At 54.7% G+C, this 27684-nt stretch overlaps 1 protein-coding gene and 1 long non-coding RNA gene across 2 annotated transcripts; one reads left to right on the top strand and one right to left on the bottom strand.

Annotated features, from left to right (window-relative positions):
- Positions 1-1730: 1730 nt before the first annotated feature.
- Positions 1731-12174, bottom strand: ALOX15B (arachidonate 15-lipoxygenase type B). Its single transcript, XM_023243919.2, has 14 exons — positions 11988-12174; positions 11683-11905; positions 11238-11319; positions 8341-8463; positions 7956-8059; positions 6609-6781; positions 6272-6418; positions 5976-6179; positions 4974-5060; positions 4644-4813; positions 4373-4494; positions 4176-4276; positions 3927-4097; positions 1731-3484 (listed from the first exon to the last, which is right to left on the bottom strand). Exons 1-14 carry the CDS (start codon positions 12132-12134, stop codon positions 3305-3307), a joined length of 2034 nt encoding a protein of 677 aa, XP_023099687.2. The 5' UTR covers positions 12135-12174; the 3' UTR covers positions 1731-3304.
- Positions 12175-19558: 7384 nt separating this feature from the next.
- LOC109494101 lies at positions 19559-25187 on the top strand. The gene is made up of 4 exons (XR_002148679.2): positions 19559-19664; positions 19757-19816; positions 23209-23254; positions 24872-25187. It is a non-coding gene; the product is annotated as an uncharacterized LOC109494101 (long non-coding RNA).
- The last annotated feature ends 2497 nt before the right edge of the window (positions 25188-27684 follow it).

Here is a 27684-nt window from a genome sequence, read left to right as displayed (position 1 = left end):
AGGAGGTTTGAGGGAAGAAGCCGTCTCCACAACGTCAAAGTGCAAGGTCAGGCAACAGGTGCTGATGCAGAAGCTACAGCAGGTTCCCCAGAAGGTCGAGCTAAGAGAGTTCATGAAGGTGGCTCCCCTAAGCAATAGACTTCAAGGTCGACCACACAGCGTTCTGTTGGAAGAAGATGCCATCTAGAACTTTCAGAGCTGGTGAAGAGAAGTCAACGCCTGGCTTCAAAGCTTCAAAGGATCGGCTGACTCTCTCCTTAGGGGCTAATGCAGCTGGTGACTTCAAGGTGAAGTCAGTGCTCGTTGGCCATTCCAGAAATCCCAGGGCCCTTCGGATGGTGCTAGCTCTACTCTGTCTGAGCTCTATCAGTGGAACGACTGAAAAATAGTTGTTACGCTGTTATATACTAGGGCTGGGTTGGTTCACACCCTTGACGACTCTGAATAGACCTCTAGTGACCCGTGAGATTGGATATCTTTTCACCTGTCGGTTAGACCTCCAGGTTTATTTTATGGGCTGTCTTTTTTTGACTTTCCTGTTATATGATTTGCCATCTTTTCCGCGGGGTTATTAATTTGTATGAGCTCTTTATATATCTCAGGTATTTACTGTTGTTGGCAAATAGTTAGCCCTCTTTGTCATTTGCCTGTAATTGCTATGCCTGGAGGTGCCTCACCTCTGCATTGTCCCTCACCCATTCCGTGCTAATGTCTTAGGGTGGCTGACATCTACCCATGCCTTTGTTCCCCTCCTTCTACCCACTCTACCCAGTCCTGGAACTGGGTGACTCACTCTACCCAGTCCTGGAACACTGGGCAGGGAGCAGCAGGGGTAAGCTGGGCTTCTGCACCACTTCTAGAACCTTCTGCCTTACTCTCCTTCCTCTTTTCTCTTTCCATGACTCCCTCATTCCCTTACTGGAAGGCTGGAGTTGGGGTGGTAACTCCCAGTTGGGCTGGCCAGCAAGCCCAACTAGGGTAAGGGTCTCCACAGCGTGGCTTTGGGACCTGGATGCCCAGTGCTTTATTGTCCGTGAGGAAGTCCCCACCCTCGGCCAAGGGGACCACCGCTCTGAAGAGTTAACTGGATATTCCCTAGAAGTGAATGCTACCTGTAACAACCTTCTGTTCTCAAGGCTGGTCAGCCAAGAGTTCAAGGACTAGAGGTGTGCATGTGAGCAATGAGGGGAGACAGAGACAGGGAGAAAGAGAGAGAGTGCCAGTGGGGCTCACAGGGCTGGGCAGCGGAGGTGGTGGGGGTTTCTCCAAAGAGGACTGGAGATTGCTTGGATTTCTACTACTGAGCTGTGCTGGTTTCTCTAGTTTCTCCAGGAGATGATCGTTGCTCCCAAAAGACATAGATTGAAGCAAATACTGGTTTATTAACTGGAGCACAACTGCCTTCCAATTCAGTAGTTCATCCATCCATCCGTCCATCCATCCATCCGTCCATCCACCCATCCGTCCATCCGTCCATCCATCCATCCATCTGTCCATCCATCCACCCACCCATCCATCCATCCATCCGTCCATCTGTCCATCCATCCATCCATCCATCCCATCATTCTTCCTTTTATCCACCATCAAGCAAATATTTGTTGGATATCTCTCATGTGTCAGCACAGCACTGGGCACCAGGTATATAAACTGAATGAGACCCAGCTCCTGCCTTCAAGAAACTCATGGTCTAGTTGGGGAGACACACAGGTAAATGAAAAGGGGCACAGAAGGGTGTTAGGACTCACTTGTGTATTAACTCCTCCGTTCAACACCTACTTACTGAGCATCTGCGGTATACCAGACACTGTGGTGGGCACTTGTGAACCCGGTCCTCGTGAGCTCACAGTCTAGTGATAAAGGGCAGGATGGGGCTCATGTCTTCTGGAACATGCCTCCCAGGTAGCCTCAAGGGTGAGAGATGGACGAGGGAGGCACACCAGTGTTTAACAGCCTCATCTAGGACGTGAAGTACGTTGCTTCCTCCACAGTCCAGTGGCCAGAATGGGTCATATCGCCCCAACCCGAGATATTTAATGAGCCCAAACTCTTTCTGCCCACAGCAACTATTCGTTTCTGCCACTCCAAGTTCAGTCAGACATGCCCTTCCTCATGGAATTGGAATATCGAGGCCAATAATTCAAGGGCAGAAAGTGGCAGGAGCTTGGCCATTCCATTGGTTCCTGTGCCCAGAGCGTCCTGGGTTTGCAGTCCTTCCTGAGGACCGTATTTAATTGTTTTTAACGCCTCGAGACAGTTTCTTTTCCATAGACTTTTTTCTTTAATCATCAGGAATTGTTTTCTGTTGCTTGAAGCCAAAAAGCTTAACAGCCATTTGCCCCTGACTCATTTGTGTTACACAATCCCAACAGAGGGCGAACAGTTCAGGAGCCGCGTGCTCGCACTTTCTGAAGCACCGCTCTGTCTCAACAGCTGCGCTTAGGCAGTGATTTGAATATATGTTGCATTTTGTCCATGCGGATTTCTAAAAACAAGTGAACCCGAAATACCAAAGCACTAATAACCTCCAACAGGAGACAGAGATGGGAATCATTCGGTCGGTTCAAAGGGACACGTCGATTTGGAAGGCTCATTGATTTGGAGCAAGAAAAGAGAAACGCAGATGACAGAATGCCCAGGGAACGCCAGAAGCCCGTCACCGAGGATTGAATCTAGAAGGCAACGGGATTCTCTGGAAGTGGAACCCTGCTTTGGAAGAGGCAAGCTTTTCGCCCGACCTGGAAGCAGGGTTTTAAGAAAGGGTACACGGGCACAGCCTGCCCGTCCCCAGACACTTGTCCGCCCTATTTCCGGGGGCCCCTTTTTAGTGGGTTGTTCATTTTAAAGCTGCGGCCAGAGGTCACTATCAACCTCTCGGGCAGTTTCTCGACCTGCCTGTCCTTCTGCTGCTGGACAGGCTATAGGAGGCTGCCCTGTGTCAGGTGACCATTAGGTCCGCTCAGCTGTGGTGGGTGGGGTCAGGGGCAGGATTCTATCCCCCCTGCCCCACGATATAATAATATAATGCAAAAATGCAAAGCAAAACAAAGTCCTAAAACCCTTTCAGGGGGCTGTGGGCATTTTGAGGTTTGGAGTCTTCAAAAGGCGTGGTGGTGAGTCCCATGAGGTCCTGTTCTCTGGGGGGAGGGGCTGTTTCTGTTTTGTTTCTGTTTTCTTGGGTGTGGGGTGAGTTACACGTGGTTTGGTCACCCCAGGAGAGGCATATGGGGGGCCTGGCTATCTGGGGGGGGCGGTTAGATCAATGGGGTCACAGGGATGTCACACGGGGCCCTGTTCTTCAGGGGATTTAGATGGAGACGCTGTTCTCGATGAGCGGAGGGTCCAGGTAGGTGTAGGGCAGGGCCAGCTCCTTGTTCCGTTTCTGGATATCCTTCGAGATCTGGGCCAGGCGGCTCTGGAAGGCGGTGATGCTCCGCCGGGGGGCCTCCTCGATGAAGTGCTCCTCCGGGTAGGTGCCCAGGGGCCGCTGGGAGGCAACGGCACGGTCAGATGTAGGGGCTGCTTAGCAGCTGTGACCCGCCTTGGCCCTCCACCCTGGGGACCTGGAAGAAGCCTCCCACAGAGCCTCACCTCTGCCCCTCCCTCCAAACAGTTGAGGACCGCCGCGGGTAGCTCTTGGGGACCGGGCTAAAAGCTCACGTCGGAGTTTTAAAGGGGGTGCCGCGACCTCCCACCCCAGCATGGTCACCTTGCAGCTCAGGGTGACTCTGGATCAACTCGTTCGATCATTTGCCCCTCCTCATGAGATGTCCCATGCTCATGTGCCCCCCTGGGAAGGTTCCGTGCGGTGAAGGGACCCCACTCCTTGATGGCAATGTGGGGTCTGGGCCGGGGCGGCGGGGAGGGGAACAATAACCGCTCGCATCTCCCAGAGCGGACCTGGCTTGGGCCCCCGGCCCCACACTCACTCGGTCTCCAGGGTCCTTGCTCAGCAACCAGAGGGTGACGATGATATCACACGTGGCGTTGACCGCTGGGAGGGTAGCTATGAACCCCTCTGGCTCTGTCTGGCCTTTGGAGGTGGGCGGGGGCAGCTGCATGGTGGGAGGTAGGTTGGGCATCCAGATGGAGGAGTCAAACTGCAGGCAGAGAAGGCAACGTGAGTCCCCGGAGCCTGGCCCCCTCCATCCCCCCACCCTGGCACTGGCCCATCTCACCTGCCCTGCACTAACAGCATAGTGCTTGGCAGAGCAATTGAAGATCACCATGGTGGCATAGCGCACCAGGGATTCCCGCGTGTCCAGCGAGGAGGGCACCCCTGCGGGAAGACGCGGAAGGACGTGGGGCTACCGGGGTCCTCAGGGCCACACCGCAGGCGCCTGAGGGTGGGGCCCGAGGGCCGTGGTCTCCGTACCTGAGTCCTCTCGGCCCAGGAAGCCCTCAGAGAAGATCTCCCGCACCCAGGCCTGGAGTTCACTGTCGTCACGCACGGATGCGTCACTCGGGTAGTAGATGCTGACTATTTCGGAGACAAAGCTGCAAGGTGCACTGGGTTCAGGCCCCACTTTTGACCTTGACCCTCTCTGAGGAGCAATCGCTATTCAGTGTCATTGACGTCCGGCCCTGCTCCTTGTCGGGAGCCTCCCTGCGCCCTCCCCCGACCCCCAGCTCTCTGGCCCCCTCACCTCTCCACCGCACCCCAGATCTGCAGCCCATCGTCCCGGTAGTAGTAGCCCGGGATGTCTTCCACTCCTCGGGCCCGGATATCCTCGGGCAGGCACAGGGCGGTATAGCTCAGTTCCTCCATGCGCCTCTGTATCAGCTCAGAGAAGCCTCCGAGGCCGATGCCTGTGGACTGGGAGACAGGACTTGTGGGTGTCAGAGCCCTGGACCCAGAAGCATGCGGTAGCACCGGTGGGAGAGACAGCCCCCCCCCCCCGCTTCCCCCACCCCGGGGCCTCAGCTTCTCCAAATGGCAGGCATCTCCCCTGTACCCTCCCTAAGGAAGTTCTTACCCTTTCCACCACCTGGCCCGGGGCGATGAGCAGCTCGCGGGCAAGAGTGTTGATGTGAAGGGTGTAGCGAGTATGTGGGATCAACAGCTGGAGGGGTGGGAGAAGAGAGAGGTGGGGGAGGCCTGGCTCCCTCTGGCCTCAGACCTCCCCCTGGAAAGAGATGATGGGGACCAGAAGGGCGGCCTGGGCCAGGGATCAGGGCTCCAGACCTAGGACCAGGGGCTGGGCTCCACCAGCGTCTTGTGCTGCGACCTGGGCCTGGCACCTTGCTCTCTCTGGCCTGGATGAACATTACAAGCCCCCCAGCTCTGGCATTCTGTGATTTCCTAGTCCCTGGGCTGGCAGCGCGCCATGGAAACCAGGGCGTGTGGCGCAAACTGGAACCATCTCGCAGGGCACCGGGCCCTGGGAGCTGCAGATCGGAAAGAGTCAGCGTGGACTGAAGCGGATAGAGAAGGGCCTGTGTCTGGGACCGAGGAGACTAAGCAAGAATCAGAGAATCCAAAAAGCCATGGGGAATATTCGTGGCCTTCAGAGTAGGCCTCGGGTCCCTGGGGGAAAGCAATCTGGGCCACCTGAAGGCTTAGCAGAGCCCAGGGGACCTACAGAGCCCACCTTCGAGACACGGGTTCCCCTCCCAGGGCTCCCTCACCCCTGTCGCCATCTGCAGAAAACCCGTGGGTCTCTCAAGGCCAAGTTCACACTTTGGCATCTGCCAGCCCCAGGTCTCTCCTAAAACTGGGCTTCTGGATGGCAGCTGGCCGTGAGCTGCTCTCCTCTAAGAAGGGGCCCTCTCTGGGGTACAGCTGGCTCTCACGTGCAGTTTCCTCCGTCACCCCTGTCCCCATCCCCCTCCCCCAGGCTCCGGCGGTGGGAAAGCAGGCTCGCAGGGGCTGGGCGCTGCACCCCCAGCCTGGAAGGACAGAGCCACATGGGGGCAGGCGGAGGAGAGCCCCGAGGGACGGGGACCTGCAGGCCTAGGGCACGGTCCGGGCCACCGACCTTGAAGAGCGGGTGGCAGTGGGGCAGCTGGCGCAGCGTGGCCATGGTGAAAACCTCAGAGAGCAGGTGCGCTTGCAGCAGGTGCGTGAGGGCCTCGTGCACAGAGAACTCCGAGTTCCGCACCCACGTCTTGGCCAGCAGCCAGTCCCGCTTGTTGTCGCTGGGCAGGAAGATGGGGCTGGTGGGTCCAGGGGTCTGGCTGAGCTGTAGAAGAAGCCGGTGTGGGCAGAGGAGGCCACAGGGTGCCTGCCGACCGCTCCGTCCAGCCCCCTCCCTCCCCCTGCCCCCCTGCCCACCTGGATGGCGAGAGGCAGCAAAGGCCCTCCCCCCGGGGTCTGGTACAACAGCGTCATCGGGGCTGCGGAGAACTGAGGCTTCCCGTTGATGACGTTGGTGCGGACGCCAGAGAGGATGGCGTGATCCACCAGGAACAGGGAGCCCCTCTGCGGGAGACAGAAGGGGAGCAGGGGCTGCCGGCTGGCTTTCTGAAGGATGCAGGGGTGGCGGCGCCGGGAGAGGATGGGGGAGGGGAGAGGAGTGTGCCGGGAGAGGGCGCTCCAGGCACGCAGCCCTTAGGAACGCTGAGCCTCCAGCAGGGGGCGGTGTGCAGAGCCTGGACGCGGGGCCCCTCACCTCCAGCTCAGCCTGCAGACTGGCCCCGGGGCCCAGCACGGGGGCCACCATGTCATCGGTGACGGGGAAGTTCTCTGGGAGGGAGCGGCAGCGGCGGATCAGGACAGGGTTGAGGCCGTTTAGGAACTGGGAGGCGAAGAAGGCGTCCTCCTGCCAGTGCTCATACACGTACTCTGTGGGGGTGGGGAAGAGGGGACTAGGTCAAGGTCACCTTCCCGGCGGAGCTGTTCTGGGGCCATCCGGGAACATCCCTTTGCTTCTCTATACCTTCTTCGGGGCGACCTCTCAGCCCTGGGCTTCAGCCACTGCTGTTGGCCAAGCAGCGAATCCCAGTCCCCAGAGCACCTGTCCCACCATCTACCCGATAGCCCAAGGCCGGGACTCAGCAGCCTTAAACACAGCACATCTGAGACCCACCGCGGGCTCCTGCTCTGGCCCAGCCCCTCCTGTCACCTGACACCTGGGGAACAGCACCCCCATCCAGCTGGCTGCTGTGGCAGAGCCGGGGGGGGGGGGGGGGGGGGGGGGGGGGGGGGCTCTCTCTGCCCCTCCCTCCTGGGTAGGTCTGCCCCCCCCCCCCCCCCCCCCCCCGGTCCACTCCACCTCTGCTGTCACTGCCTCGCAGAGGTCACCATCCTGTGATGACCATTTCTTTTTTATTTCTTTTTTACATGTTTATTTATTCGGGAGAGAGAGTGCACGCAGGGGAGGGGCAGAGCGGGAGAGAGAGAGAGAATCCCAAGCAGGCTCTGAGCTGACAGCAGAGAGCCCGACGTGGGGCTTGAACCCACACGCCATGAGATCAGGACCTGAGCTGAAGTCGGACGCTCAACCGACTGAGCCCCCCAGGCGCCCCCCTCAAACACCATTCTTGGTTCCGTCGACACCCCCTCAGCTTGGAGGCCTCAGCATAAAAGTCCCCTCCCTGGGAGAGCTTTACAGGACACCCCCTAGACGAGGCAGGTCCTCCTTTGATGTACTCTCGCCGGAGCCAACGAACTGATTTCACAAGTAAAGCTCATTATTTTGATTTTGAGCCTCATGTCCACTCGCCGGCTCAAATGGGAGCCTTGCGGGGACAAAGAGAGTGTCCGCAGCCCCTAACTCAGTGTCTGATGGGTATTTGCCCAACAAACACGGCTGGACTGAGAGGCGTTAGAAGGTTAGGGATGCCCCCGTCTACACTCTCCTTTGTATCTGTGGAGAAGGTAAGGTCTAGCGAGGGACAGGGCCCCTCCCTGCCCAGGGTCACACGGTGACTCGGCGCTCAGTTTTCTGAGGCTCCGGACGGCTACGAGAACGGATGTCTCAGGGAAGAAGTCAGGAGCCCCAGCCCACGTCCCTCACCAGCGGCCGGGGACTTATGGAAGTTGAACATCCTTTTCATCTCGTGCAGACTTTTCCAGGGCCCCTTGCGGCACAGCAGGCCCTTGAGTGTCATCTCTGTAAACCTGTCAGAGGATGTCAAGGGTGGGCGGGGGGCAAGGGGCCCCGGGAGACCCTCCCCTGGCAGCTGGCCTTATCCTTTCTGGAATCTTGAAGCAGCCTCTGGGGCCCGAAGTAGCCACTACCCCTGACGGAGGGAGGCATTGTCCCAGGAGGACCGGTGGCGGGCAGAGGCTATGCCCCGGGTAGGGCTGTGTGACCCGCATCCTTGATGGTGGGGGAGGACAGAAGGCAGGGGTCCTAGGGCATCTGAGGCCCAGGGTCGGGAGAGGGTGGGCCTTCTTACCCAGAGCCAGCTTTCAGGTAGAAGTGGACGTTCTTGGTTACAGAGTATTTGATGTTGAGATCTAGGTCCTTCACGGTCTTCTCGTCCAGGCAGCGAGGCCAGCCTGGGCGGTAAGTCTTCCATCTGGAGGGAAGAGCAAGAAGGTGGTCACTGAGAAGACTCGGGGAACCCCTTAACTAGGGCAAAGGGAGAGGTAGGACCTCGGAGGACCTGGGCAGAGCCAGCGCCCTTCTACAAGCAAGGGTGTTCCTCGCTCTGCCCTTGCCTGACAGCCACAAGGCTTCGGGGGAGCCACTGTGTTCCCTCAGTGAGACTTCTCCCCTGGCCACAGCTGACTGGGGCAGGGCTGGACACTTAACCAGAGATAGGCCAAGCAAAGTCCTTCCGGGGGAAGTAGGGATGGGGGCTGTTAAAAGAGAGACATCGGGGTGCGCCTGGGTGGCTCAGTCGGTTGAGCGTCCGACTTCAGCTCAGGTCATGATCTCACGGTCCGTGAGTTCGAGCCCCGCGTCAGGCTCTGTGCTGACAGCTCGGAGCCCAGAGCCTGCTTCGGATTCTGGGTCTCCCGCTCTCTCTGCCCCTCCCGTGCTCAAGTTCTGTCTCTCTGTCTCCCAAAAATGAATAAACATAAAGGGAGAGAGAGAGAGAGAGACATCAGGTTCAAAATGGAGTCACTCATGCTAAGCCCTCGTCGACAAACCAAGACTCAACACCTAATCTATTTGCAATTTCAGCCTCTCCCAGGTATGTGACCTTGAACCAGTCAATCTGGAATTACCTGGTTAGCATCCGTAAGGTAATCTGCCTGATAGATTCCCACCTTTCCCCAAAGGAAGGTGACCTTGCCTGAACCAGTCTGCTCTTTGCTTGAAACTTCCTTTATCTGCTCCGCATCTGCCTATGAAGTAAGCCTTCCATTTGGCAGGGCTCCTCAGAGCTCCCTTCTATCTGCTGGGTGGGATGCCGCCTGATTCGTGCATCGCCGAATAAAAACGTACTCGGTTGAATGTTGTTTCTTAACAACCCCCAGAGAGGCTGTGTCTCTCGCTGGGTATCTGGACTAGCGCGTGAACACATGGGGACTCTTACTTGGGGCCATTTTCCGCTGTGTGGGCTGGGACCCACAGAAAGCTGTTCTGCAGAGAGACAGAAAAGTAAAGCATCTAGACCGCTGGACGCAGGGAGGGAATGACCTTGGCTTCTGGCCTATGAGATCTGACTACACGTCCAACACTTTGGCGCCCTCTTGACACAGGCCGTTTCTTCCTGTCTGCTTGGTAGCCTGGCCTCGTGCTTGTGCCCACAGAATCTCTGACTCACAGAGACGCATCTCACAGAGGGAGGCCTTCGTGAAGAAGGAGTTCAAGAAGGCATCCCATGGAGAGACACTCTGGCTCCCAGAGCTTGGGGGAGCCCAGAAACTCACCCTGCCCTGGCCTACGGCAGGTCAAGTCGAGCTAGCACAACACGGCCTGAAGCCCTTTGGGCGAAATGGTAAGATCACATCCGGCAGAGCTGACGACCCCCAGCCTGTCTTTCCTCCTCTCAATCAATCATTGCCTTTGGCTCTGAACTTTCAACTTCAAAGAGCAAGTTGTCGTTAAAGCACCCTGCTACCAGGTGGTGGCTGAACCCTACTCCTCCGGGATCCACCCAGAGATCTTGGTGAAACGCAGATTCTGACTTAGTAGGTCTGCAGTGGGTGGGCCCGAGAGGCCGCGTTTCTAACAAGTTCCCAGGTCACGCTGACGGTCACCCGAGGCCACGCTTTCGATCCTGAGGGTCTAGACAATTGCAGCACAGGCGGCTGAGGGACAACAGTAACCGGCACACGTTTGTGCAAGGCTTGGCACTTGAGGGAGAGGGAGGGAGAGAGAGACAGAATCCCAAGCAGGCTCTGCAAGGTCAGCGCGGAGCCCGATTCGGGGCTTGAACTCACAAAGAACCGCAAGAGGGTGACTGAGCCGAAATCAAGAGTCTGACAGTCAACTGACTGAGCCACCCAGGTGTCCCGACTAGGTGTGTTCTTAACCATTTTCTCATTTATTCTTGCTAATAACACACATCAGATTGGTATTCTTCACTTCTTTGGCAGAAGAAAATAAAGATCGTAAAGGTTAAGTGATGCCTAAGGGGTCACAGCTCCCCTCCGTGGGGCCCAGACTAGCCCTAGGTCTCGGAACCCCTGGGTCTTTGTTTTGGAACAAGGGAAGAAAGCCATCCCACAGACAGGAACCAAATGAGCCTGCGTGTGTCGTTTCTCCAGAGACCTGCTCAAAAGCCGGCAGGCCCAGACTGCACACAGCAGCCCCCAGCGGGGGCTGAGTTGGCCAGACCACCACCTTTTGAAAACCCGCCCCTTGAGTACAGTCCCTGGCCTTCTGCCTCGGGGATCCTCACCCGTAGCCCCAGGTCCCTTGCAACCCGTACGGCCGCCCCACCGCCGGGGCGGCTTCTGGGACCCCAGCTCTCCCGGCTGAGCCCAGAGCAGAGACAGGGACCTCGGTTCACCTACCCCGCGAGGTGAGTTTCTTGGGCCTTGGGGTGGTGCATTTCTGGTTCTGCCCAGATTTCGAGGAAGGAGGATGTAAGAAAAAGCCCCAGGGCAAGGAAGGCACCAGCAAGGGTGAGGCATTTCCAGCAGTGGTTTTCAGACTTCGCTGGGCACCAGAGTCCTCCGGAAGGCTTGTTAAAACAGCATTGCCGTCCCCACCCCCAGTATCTGATTCAGCGTCCGAAGGTGCTAGGGGATTCGCCTTTCGAACAAGCTCCCACAGGATGCTGATGTCAACGGAGAGGACTGGCAGGGACTTGGCCAGGCTGCCCTGCATCCCTTGAGCGATGCCCGCCCTCCGCGCCCTTGCCCCACTCCCACCCCGCAGGAGCCCCTTCCTCACTGGTAGGAGTCCTGTCTGGCCTGCAGCTCTTCCCTGCGTTGCTGCTGGAGGACGGGGTGATCGTCGGCCCAGGAGACCTTGCCTGTGAGGGCACAGGAAGGGGTGAGGAGGGCAGAGACCCGCCCCCCCCCCCTCTGGCCCCAGCTGCTCTGGCCTCCACTCCAGCCACCCTCGATCAGGTCACCTGCCCCCACACCGGGCTGCTACCCCCTCCACCTCCCCCGTGGCCACACCAGCTTCCCCGTCCGCTCCCCTCGCCTTTCCCGACCACCGGAAGCTCGCTCCTCCCCGCCCGCCCCGCCCTCCCCAGCGCCGCCCCGCCCTCCCCAGCGCCGCCCCGCCCTCCCCAGCGCCGCCCCGCCCTCCCCAGCGCCGCCCCGCCCTCCCCAGCGCCGCCCCGCCCTCCCCAGCGCCGCCCCGCCCTCCCCAGCGCCGCCCCGCCCACCCGCCCCTTCGCGTAGCGTCAGGATCCCGGAGCCCTCCATCCACTGGTAGCAGGGGAAGCGGAGGGGGGCGCCCTGCGGCGGCGTGAGCTGCAGCCAGTTGCAGAACCAGGCGTCCCGGGCCAGCGGCCCCACCGGGCTGGGCAGCAGCAGGGGGGCCTTGTGCAATCGCAGCAGCAGCACCCGGCCCACGTCCTGGGGCGACGCCACCCGGAAGTCCTCTACCTGGAGGGGAGAGATTTAGTAACCCGCAGGCCGGTCCCCGGCTCCCCGCTCCGCCTTCACCCCTGCCCCGCCAGGCACTCACTGCGCCCTTGCTGAACTCCTTGCCGAAATGGTCCAGGCGCAGTGGGGGGGTCTCCCCCAGGGTCCCCACGATGCTGACAGCTATTCTGTTCCACGTGCCAGCCCCGATGGCCTCCCCCGTGGACACTCTCACCCCGTACTCGGCCATGGTGCCAGCCCGAGTCTGGATGTCTACTGCCGGTCGGTGAGACCTAAAATCCTGGTGGCACCTCCAGGGGCACGCCCTGCCCCACCCCGCCAGGCCCGGGTCAGCCAATCCTCCTCCATCCGTCCAGGTCACCCAGGCAGGGTGCTCACAGAGCCGCCCCAAAAGCAGGACCCAGCTCTGGGCAGAAAGGGGCGGGGCTGGGAGGCTGGAGGTGAGCGGTGCAGGGGGGCTGCGGAGGGGTGCACGGGGGAGGGGTGGGGGGGCTCTGCCGTGCTGGGCCGAGAAGGCACTGGGCGTCCCGAGGCCTGGGTAACCGGACAGGGTCAGAAAGAGTCGGTGTCCAGTGGGGGTCAGAGATACATTTGCCCCCCCCCCCTTTGTTTCTTTGCCTTCTTAGCCCTTAAAAGTCTCCGCAGGCCCACCCCACCCCCCACTTTCTTGGACTACTGTCATTATTTTATTGCAGTCAGTAAATAATTTTGAGAGCCAGCTCTGTGCCGGGCACTACGACCTTAGGTGCTGTGAATACCCCCCAGCCAAGACCCAGTCTTAGCCTCCTTGGAGGTTAAAAAAAAATCTAACATGAGAGGGGCGCCTGGGTGGTTCAGTCGGTTGAGGGTCCCACTCGGGCTCTGGTCATGAACTCACAGTTTGTGGGTTGGAGCCCCACCTCGGGCTCTGTCCCCTGCTCTCTCTCTCTCTCTCAAAAATAAACACACATTTAAAAAATCATTTAAAAACCAAGTGTGAGAGAAGATAGAATAAGGGAACGAGGCAGGAATGCAGTGAAGGAGGGACAGAGCGATTGGGGCGGGGAGGTCGATGGGGGTGGGGAGGTCGATGGGGGCGGGGAGGTCTAGGTTTGGATTGTGGGGCGGGGGGTAACAGATTTGGGGGTTCTGGCCTGGAAATGCCGTCTGACATGCCCGTCAGACATCCAAGTGGAGCGGGCAGCTCAGGGCTAGACTCTGCACCTGAGCATCAATCGGCACACAAGTGTCACAGAGGCCCCGAGGCAGGGGACATAGCTGGAGGAAAGGGAAAGGGAGCAGGCTGCACCTGTCAGTTCTCTGACACCTGGAGCTCATGCAACAGAGGCCCAGGGAGGCTCAGTCAGCGAGGGACCCAGAGGACCCAGAGTGGGTGTCTCCTGGAAGCCAAGAGACTGGAAGCCAGGAGGTTGGCCGAAGCTAAGAGCTGCGTGGGAGGAAGACAGAAGTGATTACTTCCCGGGTCTGTCAACAAGGACACCTCTGAGTCTGGGCCACGAGCTGATGAGCGCGACGAAGGCCACCAGCCGGGTTCCGGGTGACCGAAGCCTGGCTGGCACGTGACCGAATCCCACCGTCACAAGAGCTGTTCTGGTGGCGGAGTGCGGGTGGGAGCCCTTGAAGTGTGAAGTTGACCGGGAATAGAATTCCACGTCCCTTTATCGCCACCCTCCCGAAACCCCGCTAACGTGCCCGGGTTAAGGCGTAAGAAACCTACGGGGACAAGAGCACGCACGAGCGTGAGAGTGCGGAGTTTGAGCCCCCCCACCTCAAAATCCCCTGAGGTCTTAGGAATCGGGAGACAGGTGCTCTGCGAGTGGCAGGTAGGTGACACTGAAAACAGGTTGATGGGACAGAACAGTTTCTCAGACGCAATCAGGACCCTTCCTCCTCCCCCCAGATACCCTCCTACACCTGACACGGCCAGCGGGAGGAGACAGTGGGAGATTTCTTTTCGGCAGAGGTGGATCTCGGGGGAGTCTGGACGTGGGGACACCAGCTAGAGCTGAGGGTGGGACACGAAACTTAAAGTTGGAGAGTGGGGTGAAAGACCACACACGGAGCAGTGGGGACCCCAGCCCCTTTCCTTGCTTGGATCCAAGTATGTAGGCAGGTTAATATACTGGACTCCCGAACCCTCCCCTCCAGTCAAGACTGGAGGGTTTCTCTCTAGAAGAACCGACCAGCTCAAGTGTCAGGTGGGCTCCTCCAATGGAGTAGCTCTGCCACATGAAGCCCACCAGCTGACAGCCCTGTCCCCACAGTTTCTGGTCGGCTTCTGTTGAGCCACTTGCAGATGAATGAGTGGCCTAGGATCACCAGACCTTCAAGGAAGGCTTTTACCTAAAAGACAAGGACCGGGGACACCCGGGTGGCTCAGTCGGTTAAGCATCCGACTCCTGATTTCGCCTCAGGTCATGATCTCAAGCTTTGTGGGTTCGAGCCCGCCATGGGGCTCTGCACCGACAGTGGGGAACCTGCTTGGGATTCTCTCTCTGTCTCCGCCCCTCCCCAACTAGCACTTGCGCGCGCGCTCTCTCTCTCTCTCTCACACACACAAATAGATAAATAAAAACATTTTTTAAAAAGCGTATAAAAGACAAGACCCAAGCACACAAGATTGAAGGAACAGACAATGCGGGGACCAGAAGAAATGTTCCAAAAAAACCCCCAAAATTATAATTTGTATCCGCAGAGAGAGGAGAGCATATGGCTATAGGAAAGAGTGTTCCAGGCAGAAAGTTTGGGTTTTATAAACCATCCATTCTTTTCTTTCCTCTTTTTGAAAAATTGTGGTAAAATACAGATAATATAGAATATACCATTTTGACCATTTTCTTAAGAAAAATTTTTTAAGTATTTATTTATTTTTGAGAGAGAGAGAGAGAGAGAGAGTGTGTGAGAGGGGGAGGGGCAGAGAGAGAGGGAGGCACAGAATCCGAAGCAGGCTCCAGGTTCCGAGCTGTCAGCACAGAGCCCGACGCGGGGCTCGAACTCACGAACCATGAGATCATAACGTGAGGGAAAGCCGGATGCTTAACTGACGGAGCCCCCCAGGTGCCCCACCATTTTGACCATTTCCAAGTGTGCAGTTCACAGTAGTGGGTGATACATTCACTTTGGTGAGCAACCAGCAACACCTCCTGTCTCCAGAACTTTTCCATCGTGCCGAACTGAGACTGTATTTATCGAAACCACCACAACAGGGTCACCTGGGTGGCTGATCGGATGAGTATCTGACTTCAGCTTGGGTCATGAGCTCAGATCATGAGTTCTGAGCCTGGAGCCTACTTCAGATTGTGTCTCCCTCCCTCCCCCTCTCTCTCTCTCTCTCTCTCTCTCTCTCTGCTCCTCCCCCACTCATGCTCTGTCTCTCTCAAAAATAAACAAACATTGAAAAAAAAAAAAAAACCAACACAACCATTCTCCCCACCCCCAACCCCTGATCCCCTCCCTTCTACTTTCCGAGTCTGAATTTGAGGACTCCAGACACCTCCTATAAGTGGAATCATCAAGTATGTGTCTTTTTGTGTCTTGCATATTTCATTTAGCATAATGTGTCCAAGGCTCACCCCTGTTGTAGCAGGTGTCAGAATAGCTTTCCTTTTCAAGGCCGAGCGATATTCCATCGTGGGTATACACAATTTTGTTCTTCCACTCATCCATCGGCGGACATTTGGTTTCTTCCATTTGTTTAAGGAAGCTCTGTGCCCAGCCTGGGGCTCAGACTCACAACCCCCGAGATCAAGAGTCACATACTTCACCGACTGAGCCAGCCAGGCGCCCCTGTTTCCATGTTGTTTTGGCTGTTGTGAATAATGCTGTTATAAACACTGGTGTACAAATATGTCTGACTTCTGTCCGATTCTTTTGAGTATATACCTAAAAGTAGGATTGCTGGATTATGTGGGAACTCTCTGTTGAATTGTTTTTCGGCGGGGGGGGGGATTTTCTACGGGTTCCAATTTGTCCAAATCTCCACCCACACTCGATATCGCCATTTTAATGGCTATGAAGCGGGATCTCATTGTGGTTTTGACCCGGATTTCCCTGGCGTCTGCTGGGGTTGGACGTTGTTTCATGTGCTTAATGGCCATTTGTATATTTTCCTGTGAAGCAATGTCACTTAACACTCTTTACTCAAGCCACCTATTCATGGATTATGATCCATTGTCAGGTCACATTTTCCATGTGCCAGGTAAATCATGCAAGAGCTACACATTTCTAAATATATTAAATATTTTCTTTATTTGTAGGTCACACTTGTGATATTAATCAATATGGCACGTACACATGTCCCCAGGCGCAGTGAGGCTAAGAAAAGGTAGTAACGCTTTACTGTTTTCCCGCCCTCAAATACATCCTTGGACTCCCTTTTTTGCTCTTCTCCTCTTCCTTTTCCCTTTTAGAAATTTAAATAAATCTATTTTAAAGGAAACTTGGTGTCAATACTGTCAATTGAGGGGCGCCTGGGTGGCTCAGTTAAGTGTCTGCCTTCGACGCGGGTCATGATCTCGCGGTTCATGGGTTCGAGCCCCGCATCAGGCACTGTGCTGCCGGCTCGGAGCCTGGAGCCTGCTTCGGATTCTGTGTCTCCCTCTCTGCCCTTCCCTGCTTGTGCTCTGTCTCTCTCTCTCTCTCTCTCTCTCAAAGTAAATAAATATTAAAAAAATTTTTTTTAAATACGGTAAATTGACAATCTGGAACTGTAGACATGGGTGCAATAAAAACCAGGTTACTCAACTCTAGGTGAATTCTGTTGCCGGTGACTTGTTCCTTGTTCCAGGGGAGGGATTACCAGGTGCTACGAGGATATTAAAGCAACAACAAACGCCAAATTGGCACTCTCTCCCTGTTGTAATGCGAGCTGTCCTGTGATTCAACATCAGCTACACCTGTGACCTGTGATTCCCCCCCCCCCCCCCACATCCTCCCCTCTGGCCTAGAGCATTGTTGCTTAAGGCAAGGCCAAGTGGACCGCTTGCATCAGGGTGTCTGTAAAAATGCCACTTCTCCCGACCTACTTCATGCTGGGAGGCAGCCTCCAGACATTGAACTTGGGGGATGTCTGTTTTAAAGAAGCACAAAGGAGGAGTCTTTTTCAGACCCACTGCCCTCGGGCATTTGTATTGTATATCTGTCTCCGTTCTGGCCTGCCGCCTGGGCTGATCTGACCTGGCAAGGTCTTTTGGGACCTGTCATCTGACGCTTGGAGATACAGAGAAAGAAGTCAGAGTACCACCTGGGGAAGGAACTTACTCAAGGCTTAAAAATGTCACTGAGTTCATGCCCCGCTTTGAATCCCTGAATGGGGAGTTCCTGCCTATATATCTTTACCTCCCCTCCCTCCCTCGTCCCCTGCTTTCCTTCCTTCTTGCTGCCTTCTCTTTTTCTTGCTTTTAAATTCTTTTTTTTTTTTTTAGTTTATTTATTTTGAGATAGAGCACGGGGTGGGGTGGAGAGACAGAGAGAGAGAGAGAGATAGGGAGAGAGAATCCCAAGCAGGCTCAATGCTGTCAGCACAGAGCCCGATGTGGGGCTCGAACTCATGAACCACGAGATTGTGACCTGAGTTGAAATCAAAAGTCAGATGCTCCACCAACTGAGCCACCCTGTGGCCCTTTGCTTTTCAATTCTAAACTTTTTTTTTAACGTTTATTTTTGAGACAGAGAGAGACAGAACATGAACGGGGGAGGGTCAGAGAGAGAGAGGGAGACACAGAACCTGAAACGGGCTCCAGGCTCTGAGCTGTCAGCACAGAGCCCGACGTGGGGCTTGAATTCACGAACCGCAAGATCATGACCTGAGCCAAAGTCGGACGCTTAACCGACTGAGCCACCCAGGCGCCCCGTTTTTCAATTCTAAAAGTGTGGTCCAGGGGTGCCTGGGTGGCCGAGTCGGTTGAGCATCCGACTTCGACTCAGGTCTTGATCTCGCAGTCCGTGAGTTCCAGCCCCGCGTCGGGCTCTGTGCTGACAACTCAGAGCCTGGAGCCTGCTTCGGATTCTGTGTTTTCCCCTCTCTCTGTCCCTCCCCTGCTCACGCTCTGTCTCTCTCACTCTCAAAAATGAATAAATGTTAAAAAAAAATTACAAAAAATAAATAAATAAAGGTGTGGTCCAAACTGTAGCCGCATGTGATTTAAAGAGACAAACAGTTCTGGAAGTTTCTCACCACCGACAGCTGCCCCCTTCATCCTTGTTGCTTTTCCCTTCATCAAAGACCGTGACTTTCTGCTCTTTTAGTTGATAATCTTAGTATTTACTGTCACATCTCAAAACGGCATGCCTATATTGCTTATTGATTGGTTTTTCAGTTTTAATTCTGGATTTTATTTTTTTTAATTATTTTTTTTAACATTTATTTATTTTTGAGACAGAGAGAGACAGAGCATGAACAGGGGAGGGGCAGAGAGAGAGGGAGACACAGAATCTGAAACAGGCTCCAGGCTCTGAGCGGTCAGCACAGAGCCCGACGAGGGGCTCGAACTCATGGATCGTGAGGTCATGACCTGAGCCGAAGTCGGATGCTTAACCGACCGAACCACCCAGGTGCCCCTTGGGTTTTCTTTTAAGGTTTATTTATTTTTGAGAGAGAGAGAGACAGAGTGTCAGCGGGGTTCTGTGTCTCCCTCTCTCTGCCCCTCCCCTGCTCACGCCTCTGTCTCTCTTTCTCTCTCTGTCAAAAATAAATAAACATTAAAAAAAGTCTTTTAAAGAATAAAAAAATAAGAAAGAGGCAACACTTACGTTCTCTGAGCCGTGGGCAATTTTGTGGGGTGTTAGAGCCGTAACAAACAGATGCGGACCCGTAAAATGTCTGTATTCGTCTTTATTTTATTTTTGGCATTTGTCCTATCTGAGTTTTTTTTTTAACCTGAAAAATTATAAAAAGAAGCAAACAGAAGGTAGGCAGTTAGAAACAGTGAGGGCAGAATATTCTCTTAACAAGTTTTGCTGTGAAGGGGGGCAGAGAAACACGGCAATAACTGGAGATATGAGACCAGAGGAGAACTTGCCAGAAGAGCGATCCTCAGGATGAGTCTCAATACCGGCTTCACATCAGAACTACCAGGGGGCCCTCGAAAAACCAATGTTCAGGGGTCTCGCCGGGGGTCTGGGTGTTAAAGCCAAGTGTTAGTATCTTTCTTACAGCTTCCCAAGTGATTCCGAGGTGCCCCCACGGTTGAGAACCACAGCCCCTAAAGCGTGTTTACATTGTCCAGAGTGAGGGAGGGAAACTGACAGGAGGAAGGGCTAGTCCCAGGAAGTAAAATCCTGAGAAAGAGAAAGGGTAGCATCCAGAACCCAGGTGGGGGACACTGGCCTCCCATGGGCACAAGCAATAGACAATTCCAGCTCAGGTCGACTTTGGCAGTCCAGGTGGACTATTGTAACCGCCATATCCAGAGGCAGAGAGTATGACAGATGCAATGAATTTCCCATCCAATATCCGCTGTCCCTTCTGCCTTCCTCCTAGAACTCAAATTTGGTTCAGGGTAGGAAGGCGGCCAGCCCCAGTGCTTAACTGTGTCACGCCAACCAAGGGTGACAGTTGTAGTCTCTGCCTCCTCCGCCTTGGGGTTGTTACGTGGCTGCTCCAGAGAGGACTTAAGACCTGCTATCTTTTCCATCTTTTCCCTCTGCCTTCCGCAGCACTCGCTTCAGCCTCAAGCGCCATACAGTGCGGCTGTGATGGGGGCAGTTCCCAACCTCACGCCCTCGCACCCCGCCACCCAGGAGATCAGAGGGAGTTTCTGTAGGTAACACTGTGAAAGAGGGCTGACACTTCCCTTTCCCAAAACTCTGTCAGATGTCTTCCTACCCCCTCCTTTTTCTTGCTCTAAACAGGTAACACTAGGATCCCTGAACCAACCAGTGTGGCCAGGAGGATGGAACCCACTGGGTGAGGTAAGTCAACCAAGGTGTATCCCAAGGTGAGTGCCACCCAACTATACTCAAATGACACGGCTCAATGTGACAATGGGTGGTTTCATAAGAGAAATGCGAAGGGATGGTCCCAGGAGGAGACACAAAGGTTGGGCAACAAAGCACCCTCACAAGAGAGCAGACACCCCTTCTGAGGTAGCAGGCAGGGGGGTAGTTCGGTGCAGGGGCAGGAGGGTCTGTTGTCTAGTAGAGGATGATGTGGCACCTCCTCTCCGGTCGTTTCACGTTGTCACAGAGATGTGGGCAAAGTCTTCATCTGGAAGGGATCTGGGAACTTCTGTGTGTTAGGTCCCGTGCTGGGGCCAAGGGGCAAAAGCGTAAATAGGACAAACCCTTGTTCCCCAGTAGCTCCTGATTTGGTGGGAAAACTGCAGGGCCCAAGGGAACATAGAAGACGGTGTGTGGATGGCAGCACCCGTGGCCCTTATTCTGGTGACAGCACCCTCGTTTCTCTGTAGAGAATCGCCCCTTCCCCCTCCTCAGTCCGTATGGATACACCCTCTGGCTCCAGGGGCAGGCACAGGATCCAGCTCTGCCCAAATAGATTTGGGCAAAGTTTAGGAATTGGTTCAGAGATGAATGGGTGGTTTTGTCCAGGCCAGTAAGAATGAGCCCCAGGCTTTTCTGTTGTTGAAACTGGTTTTATTTTTTTAAGTACTTTCATTTCTCAGAGTTGCTAAGGCGATAGGACATAAGGAAGTCTTGAAACTGCTGCTGGCCATTTCTGTAACCATTTTGGGAGGGCCCACCTGGGAATGAAGACAATGGATTATATGGATTACATAGAGACATCTCATGTGAGCACCTGGTTGGAGCCATGCCTATAATACTCTTGAACTTTTGAACTCTTTCAATCAGAAGAATCCTGATTAGTGCGGAGACCCATCTCAGACATGAGAGTGAGGCATGTCAGAGAACGTCCCCTTCAGGCAAGGATGTTCTCATCGCATTTCATAGGATAAGCAAGACTTAGATGGAGGTGACGAAAGCACTCTGTCCCACCTGCCGCCATGCTTGTGTATTTGATTCCCACATTGAGAGCACCAGATGCCTCTGACTCTTCTGTCCCATTCAAACTCACATTGTCCACTTCCTGTCACTCATCCCACCACATGAGTCTCTTAAACAGTCATCTTTGTCATGTATCCGTTCAACAAGTATCTATGAGTCTAGACCAGGTGAGGCGTTAAGCTGGCTGTTGTATGGAAGGGGAAGGATGTGTGACAGGTTAGAGAACAAACATGGCGGGCATTCAGCCCCTTCCCATTTCATGCTCATGGAAGACCTTGCCAATCAATCCATGTACTCTTCTTCTTGAGCCCCGAAGTAGCCCGAGAATCTTTGTCAGGGTAGCACTCAAGACAGGCACAGCCAACTGATCGGAGATGGCATTGAAGATGGAACCTAGTGTCATCTCAAGGTAAGGTGCGGTCCAGGGCAACACGGATCCAGAACAGAAGGGAGACGGGACTGAACCACTTTGGAGACCAGGGAGATTGGAAGTAACACACACCCATGAGAGAAAACTTGAGTAAGAAGGCGAATTTATTATAAGGACAAAAGGCCAGAAATACAGCTGAGTCTCAGGAACAGCCTAGAGGCAGAGACCAGAGTATTGTAGGAACTCAGGGGATTCTTTCTCCAACTCCCTTCTTTGCATGTCTGCTTTGTCTCCTTTGTCTCTTCTCCCTTGACCAGTTCTTTCTGTTTCCCAGTCCGCACAGTTCATGTTTATATATTCTCTATCTAAACAGTGGATAGGTTTAGAGTGTCTTGGTTCAAATGAAAGGTTCCCCAGCAAAGGATCCTCATTGACCCAGTTTGGGATGGGGATCCACCCTTGGCCCAATTTCCCTTGTCCAGCAGGCAGGGGTCAGACAAGGTGCCTGGCTGGCTGTGTCTGGCCATGTTGGTAGTGCTGATGAGCTGTGGGGATAGTGCGGATTTTTCAGAAGTATGAAAAATTCATTTCTGGACTATAGAAAACCCCAAACAATAAATACCCCCTGTACAATTTAAGGAGGTCTTCTTGTAGGAGGTGAGTTTTAAGCTAGTCGTGAAAAATCGGTACAATTTTAATAGGCAGAGCTGAAAGAGCAGGATAGTCCAACCTCAAACTAGCTTAATAAATTATGGAAGTATATCAGTTTATGTAACTGGCAAGTTCAACAGTAACCGGCTTCAGGTCTGGATGAATCCCAGTGCCCAAAACATGTGTCAGGAATTGTTCCCCCTCAACATTTCATTTCTGCTTTCCTCTGTGTTGAACCGTATTGACTCATGCTCAGGTAGACTCTTCCCAAGTGGTGGCACAGATGGTTAGCAAAAGCTGTAGACTTCTATCCTTCCAGCTTAGCAAACCTGCTCAAAGACCAGCCTCCCTCTTATTACTTCCAACAAAGGTCTAGGGGCTGACCCTCATTGAAAGGGACTTGGTCACAGATCCTGAGGTGGGGCAGGAATTAGCTCCACACAAACTACATGGGTTGAGGGTAGAGATGGGTAGATCCCCAAAGGAAAATCCAATGTGGCTATCAGAAAAAGTAGGCAAATAACAACACCTGTCTACTCTGCCTTTTCTGGGCAGAGTCCCCTCTCAGAAACCACCTGTTGGTGAGATGCTCAGCTGAGGTCCTTCAACGCTCTCAGCAAAGGTTTAGAGGTCTTCCCAAACAGAGAGGTGTGTTGTGAATCTGCAGGATGGGAATGTGGGCAGGGCTCTGCTGGGTGATTCTTCCATTTCACATGGCACTAACAAAGATACTGGGTCATATTCAGGGCAGATGGGCTGGAATACAGGCTAAAGGCAACTTTATTCACGTGTCTGGTAACAGGAAGTGGATGGCTAGAATCCTCCACTCAGCTGAGTCAGTTAACAGGTACAGCCGCCCATGGCCTCTCCAGCATGGTGACTTCTTAACACATGAGGCTAGGGGAGCCTGGGTGGCTCAGTCGGTGAAGCGACAGACTTCGGCTCAGGTCACGATCTCAAAGGTTCCTGAGTTCGAGCCCTGTGTCAGGCTCTGTGCTGACAGCTCAGCCCTTGGAGCCTGCAGTCTCTCTGCCCCTTCGCTGCTCATGGTCTCTCCCTCTCTCAAAAATAAATAAACATTAAAAAAAAAATTTTTTTTTAACACATGAGGCTCAGGATCACAGACAGTCCAAGAGGCTCCGACGGGAGGTGAGAAGTTTCTTACGATCATCTGGCCTGATCTCAGAAGTCCCGGAATGTTGCTTCTGGCATTCCATTGGTCAACCAAGTCACTAAGGCCAGGGCGGATTCAAGGGGAGGAGAATTAGACTGTATCTTTCAGTGGGAGGAGTGCAAACAATGTTATTTTTATCTCCCAAAGTCTCCCTGAGCAGTCTGTCACAGGATCAAGACACAATGACAGACCGGTGAGAACCTGGGGTCGGTGGCGGGGGGGGGGCGGGGGGGGGGAGGAGGTCAAGAAACCGACCATATTTATTGGATCCACCTGCCAACGGCGGGAGCCTTTTTTTTGCACCAGGGCGCGTCATTGGTCACGCATCAACCAATGGCCTGATTGGGCTTGAGTCAGGTGGTAACCCCTGATCCAATCAGCGGAGGCTGGCCGAGGGCAGGGCCACGCCCCCACACGCGTGGCTGGCGGAGGGGAGCGGGGAGAACCGCGCTAAAGCAGGTGCTGCGGCACGAACTTCTCACCGGGGTGACCCCTGGGTGTGGGCTTGGCACGCGGTGATCGCCACGTCGGCCGCCGGCCACTGCGGGTGCGCAGGCGGTGGAAGAGGAGGCTGAGAGTGAGGGAGGCCGGGGCCAGCTCCTCGTCCTCCTGGTGTCTGACGCGGGTCACCACTGTCTTCCCAACACCCTGGACCCTCCTGCCAGCCCTCCTTGTACCAGATGCCCTGTTGGGGCTCCATTCCCCTCCGGGCCCCTGCGGTGGGGCTGCTTGAGAGCAAGTAACAGCCGTGCATCGTGGGGTCTCCGCACATGTAGGGACTCCAGCTGAAAGGCCGGTTGCTCTAAACTGGCTGGGGGTTCCTTTATACATTTCCCAGACTAGTACATCCAAGTCATCCAGAATCCCAGTCTGCTTTGGCTAGCGTGGGGATGAAGTGGCCCTCGCCCCCAGCAGAGGCTGAACTGGCCCCAGCGCTGCCCGTAGGTCCCAGACCTCTGGCCCACGCCTACCTCTCGCCCACACCCGCCTCCCCTCCCCCAGCCCTGGGATGACCCCTCTTGTCCACCTGTTATTTGGTCTGTTAACCCCCTGCTTTTGCTCCGTGCTGGGTCTTCAAGGTCTGAGGACCCTAACCCCAGAGGATGGCTCTTCACTTACGGTCTCCACACGCAGGGATTCTGGGGCCCTGGGCGGGTGGGCCGGGGTCATAGAGGATCTGGCATCCCAGAGGGACCCTCTTCCTCCTGAGCTCCTTCGCTGAGCTCCACACTCACCAAAGTCACCTTAAATCTTCACCTGACTCCTCTTGGTACTGCTGTGAGCACGCCCAGGACACAGGAAGGAAAGATCTTTGACAGACTGTCCCAGCAAACACTTTCGGACTGTACCTCTCCTCCTCCTACGTGGAGGAGAGGCAGGCTCACTGCTCCTTAAAGCTACTTTCCTCCGTTTCCTCAGGGACTCAGAGCCCCAACGCCGGGCTTGAACTCATGGCCTTGAGATCAAGTCCTGATCTGAGATCAAGCATCGGACACTTACCCGACTGAGCCCCTCAGGCACCTCTGTTTGCCTCTTTATTAATGAAGAGTTTAGGACCTTGGGGGAACTTAGAATCCTGACTATCACTTAATAACCAGGTGGGCTTAGGCAGGTCGTGTGCCTTTCTGAGCCTTAACATTAGCGTTTGTGAAATGGGTTTTAATAGTATCTGACTCATAAGGTTGTTGAGGGTATTAAATGAACTTTCATGAGTACACTCATGCTTAGTACATGCTTAGTACACTTGCTGGTCTATAGGAAGGACTCAGTAAATCAGTGCTCTTTCCTTCTTCCCCTACATGCTCCGAAGATGACCTCGCCCCCTACTTCACTCGGAAAACAGAAACTGCCAGTGGAGATTCCCAGAACCAGGAGCTACCTATTTCCCAAATGTACCTGCTCCCAGGCCCATCCTTTCTTGCTCTAATTATCTTACAAGGAGCTCCCCTCCTCCCATCCAAGGGAATCCCTCCTCCTGTGGATCTATCCTGCCAGACACAGGAACCTGGCTCCCTTGTCACCTCCTCCAGCCTCTGTCTCTCTACTCACTCCTGCCCATCAGCTGTTGATGGGCAAAAACGTCTCCCTCCTTTCAAAAGAGAAACATAACACATCTATCGACTATCGACGCTGTGTCCTTTCTAGTTCTTGAAGGAATGTCTTATACAGCTGTATCATCATAGGGTGTGTCCTCAGGGCTTTTTCCAGAAAGCATTGACTCCTGGAAGGACCAGTTTCTGGGATTGGCTCTGGTCTTGAGATGTTTCATGATCGTCCAGTCCAACCACCTCAGCATATATGGCCCTTGCCTTGGGCTTGGGCACCAGGGCCTGGGAAGCCACCAAGATGGGAGACCGGGTCGGGGGGGTGGGGCAGTCTATTCTCCAAGGGCCAGGAAGGCTTTCATGATTTGTGGACAGTGCTTAAAGGCCAAGACACAATCCTTCAGGCCTTGTTTCAACTGGGGCCACCAGCTATTCCGGCAAAGAGTGTGGCAAGGGTTCTGGGTGTTCCTCCATCCTGGGATTATAGCTAAGCCCTGGAGGAGATGACTTCAGGGACTGAGGGAGAGGACCTACCAATGACATGGAGGAGAACCCGTGTGACCCCAAGTCAGACCATCTGTTGATAGTAGCAACAAGGAAGCTCTGAAGGAGGCACACGGCTTGGGCGTGAGTGGTCAGGACTGAGCGAGAGGGTTGAGGGGCTGATGTGCTACTGACTGGCCAGTGACAATGGAGAATGAAGGGGAGGCAAGGCCATAAGGTAGGTGGTTATGAACATTTGAACATGTGAACCTTTGCTTGGCTTGGTGGCTTGATGATGGGGTGGAGTCGGAGGAGAAGCCCCTGTAGTCAGGAGCACCCTCCGGTCAAATGGACCGACATCTTGTCACGGTGAAAAGAATCATGAGAGGGACACCTGCGTGGCTTAGTCGGTGAAGTGTCGGACTTCAGCTCGGGTCATGATCTCACGGTTCGTGAGTTCCAGCCCCGCGTCGGGCTCTGTGCTGTCAGCACAGAGCCTGCTTCTTAGCCTCTGTCCCTCCCCACCCCTCCCCCGCTTGCTCTCTCTCTGTCTCTCTCTCTCAAAAACAAACATTATGGGAAAAAAAGAATCACAAGAGCTTTGTGGTGTATAACAGAAGTTTATTTTGTGTTGCATTAAAAAATGGAGGTTGGCAATAAGGCTGATCATGTGACCCATGCCACAATAGGACGTTGAGTTAACTTTTCCTGTGACCATGGAATTCGAACTAGTGTCCACAGCTGAAACCATGAGGTACAAAGTGATCCACATTCTTTTTTTTTAAATGTTTATTTATTTTGAGAGAAAGAGAGAGAGAGGGAAGGAGAGAGGGATCGAGCGGGGTTGGGGGGGACGCAGAGAGAAAGGGAGACAGAGAATCCCAGGCAGGCTCCACGTTACCAGCGCAGAGCCCAATGCGGGGCTCGAACCCAGGAACCATAATAAGATCATGACCTGAACTGAAACCGAGAGTCCGACACTCAACTGACTGAGCCACCCAGGTGCCCCCGAGGTAATCCACATTCTAAACAGAGAAGCCAACAGCTGGCTCGGCTACCCTCCCTGGCCTTCCCATCCCAAGGGCTTTCTGAGCATTCATGCAATGGCTCTGCAGTGCTCCACAGGCCCCCAGCCCCCCAGGCCACCAACAGTAAGGAGACTCAGTGTAACAGACTAGGAAGAAGGAAATGGTAGCCGCCACCCCCCCCCCCCCCGCCATCCCCTGTGGCCTGAGAGCATGAGGAAGAAGACACTTCCTGTAGCTCCTCATAGTGGAGGACGGAGGGCACAGGGTGAGCTAAAGCTGGTGGCTGTCCGGGCTTCCCAGGCAGCCAGGGGACTCCCAAGGGGCTCTGGTACACAGACAAGGTTGTGGGGCTAAGTAGACAAATCGGGAGCAGGGAAGCCATCTGTCCTACCCCAACCAGCCCGTCAAGGTCCAGCCACTTAACTCTGGAAGATGTTGGTGGCCAGCACTGTGCTGAGCTCAGACCACACCACGCGCTCATGTGCCTTGTCTCTGAGGCAGGACTTGGAGGTTCCTCCACCTTCTAACTGCTGGGCCAGCACCAGGGTCCAGACAAGGCTACAAGGCTGTTTGCGTTTTCTCCCCCTTCCGGTCCTGGCCTTTCCCATAACTGCAGTTTTCAGGACCAGTCATACCACAGGGGAAAGGCCCTGGCTGACTCTTGATGGAGTAAGGGCGTGGAGACTATCTCCTCTTGGTTGCTCATCCTTCTCTCACCGTCTCCCTCCCAAGCCAGGCTTTTCTTCTTTTCTTGCTTGTTAAACCAGTTCCATCCCCACTCCACCATAACCCTGAGGAGTGTGTCAGGACACTTCTGGCTGCACAAAACAAAACCCAGTTCAATCTGGATGAAGCCAACAACTAGCCCATGGTGCTCCAACTGGATCTGGCTTTAGGCCCAGAGTGGTGGAGAGACTCCAGCAGTGGCAGCGAGACATGGTCTCTGCCCATCTATCAGCTCTGCCCTGTCATCTTTGCTCGGTGTCCTGCCCTCTCAGCAACCCCAGAGGAAACAGGCAGCTTCTTCACCTAGCTTCCAGCTGTGTCTCAGCACTAAGCCTGGCCCT

The sequence above is a fragment of the Felis catus genome, chromosome E1 (assembly GCF_018350175.1).
Source record: "Felis catus isolate Fca126 chromosome E1, F.catus_Fca126_mat1.0, whole genome shotgun sequence".
In the NCBI taxonomy this organism is placed as follows: Eukaryota; Metazoa; Chordata; class Mammalia; order Carnivora; family Felidae; genus Felis; species Felis catus.
This window is presented reverse-complemented; position numbering and strand designations above follow the sequence as displayed.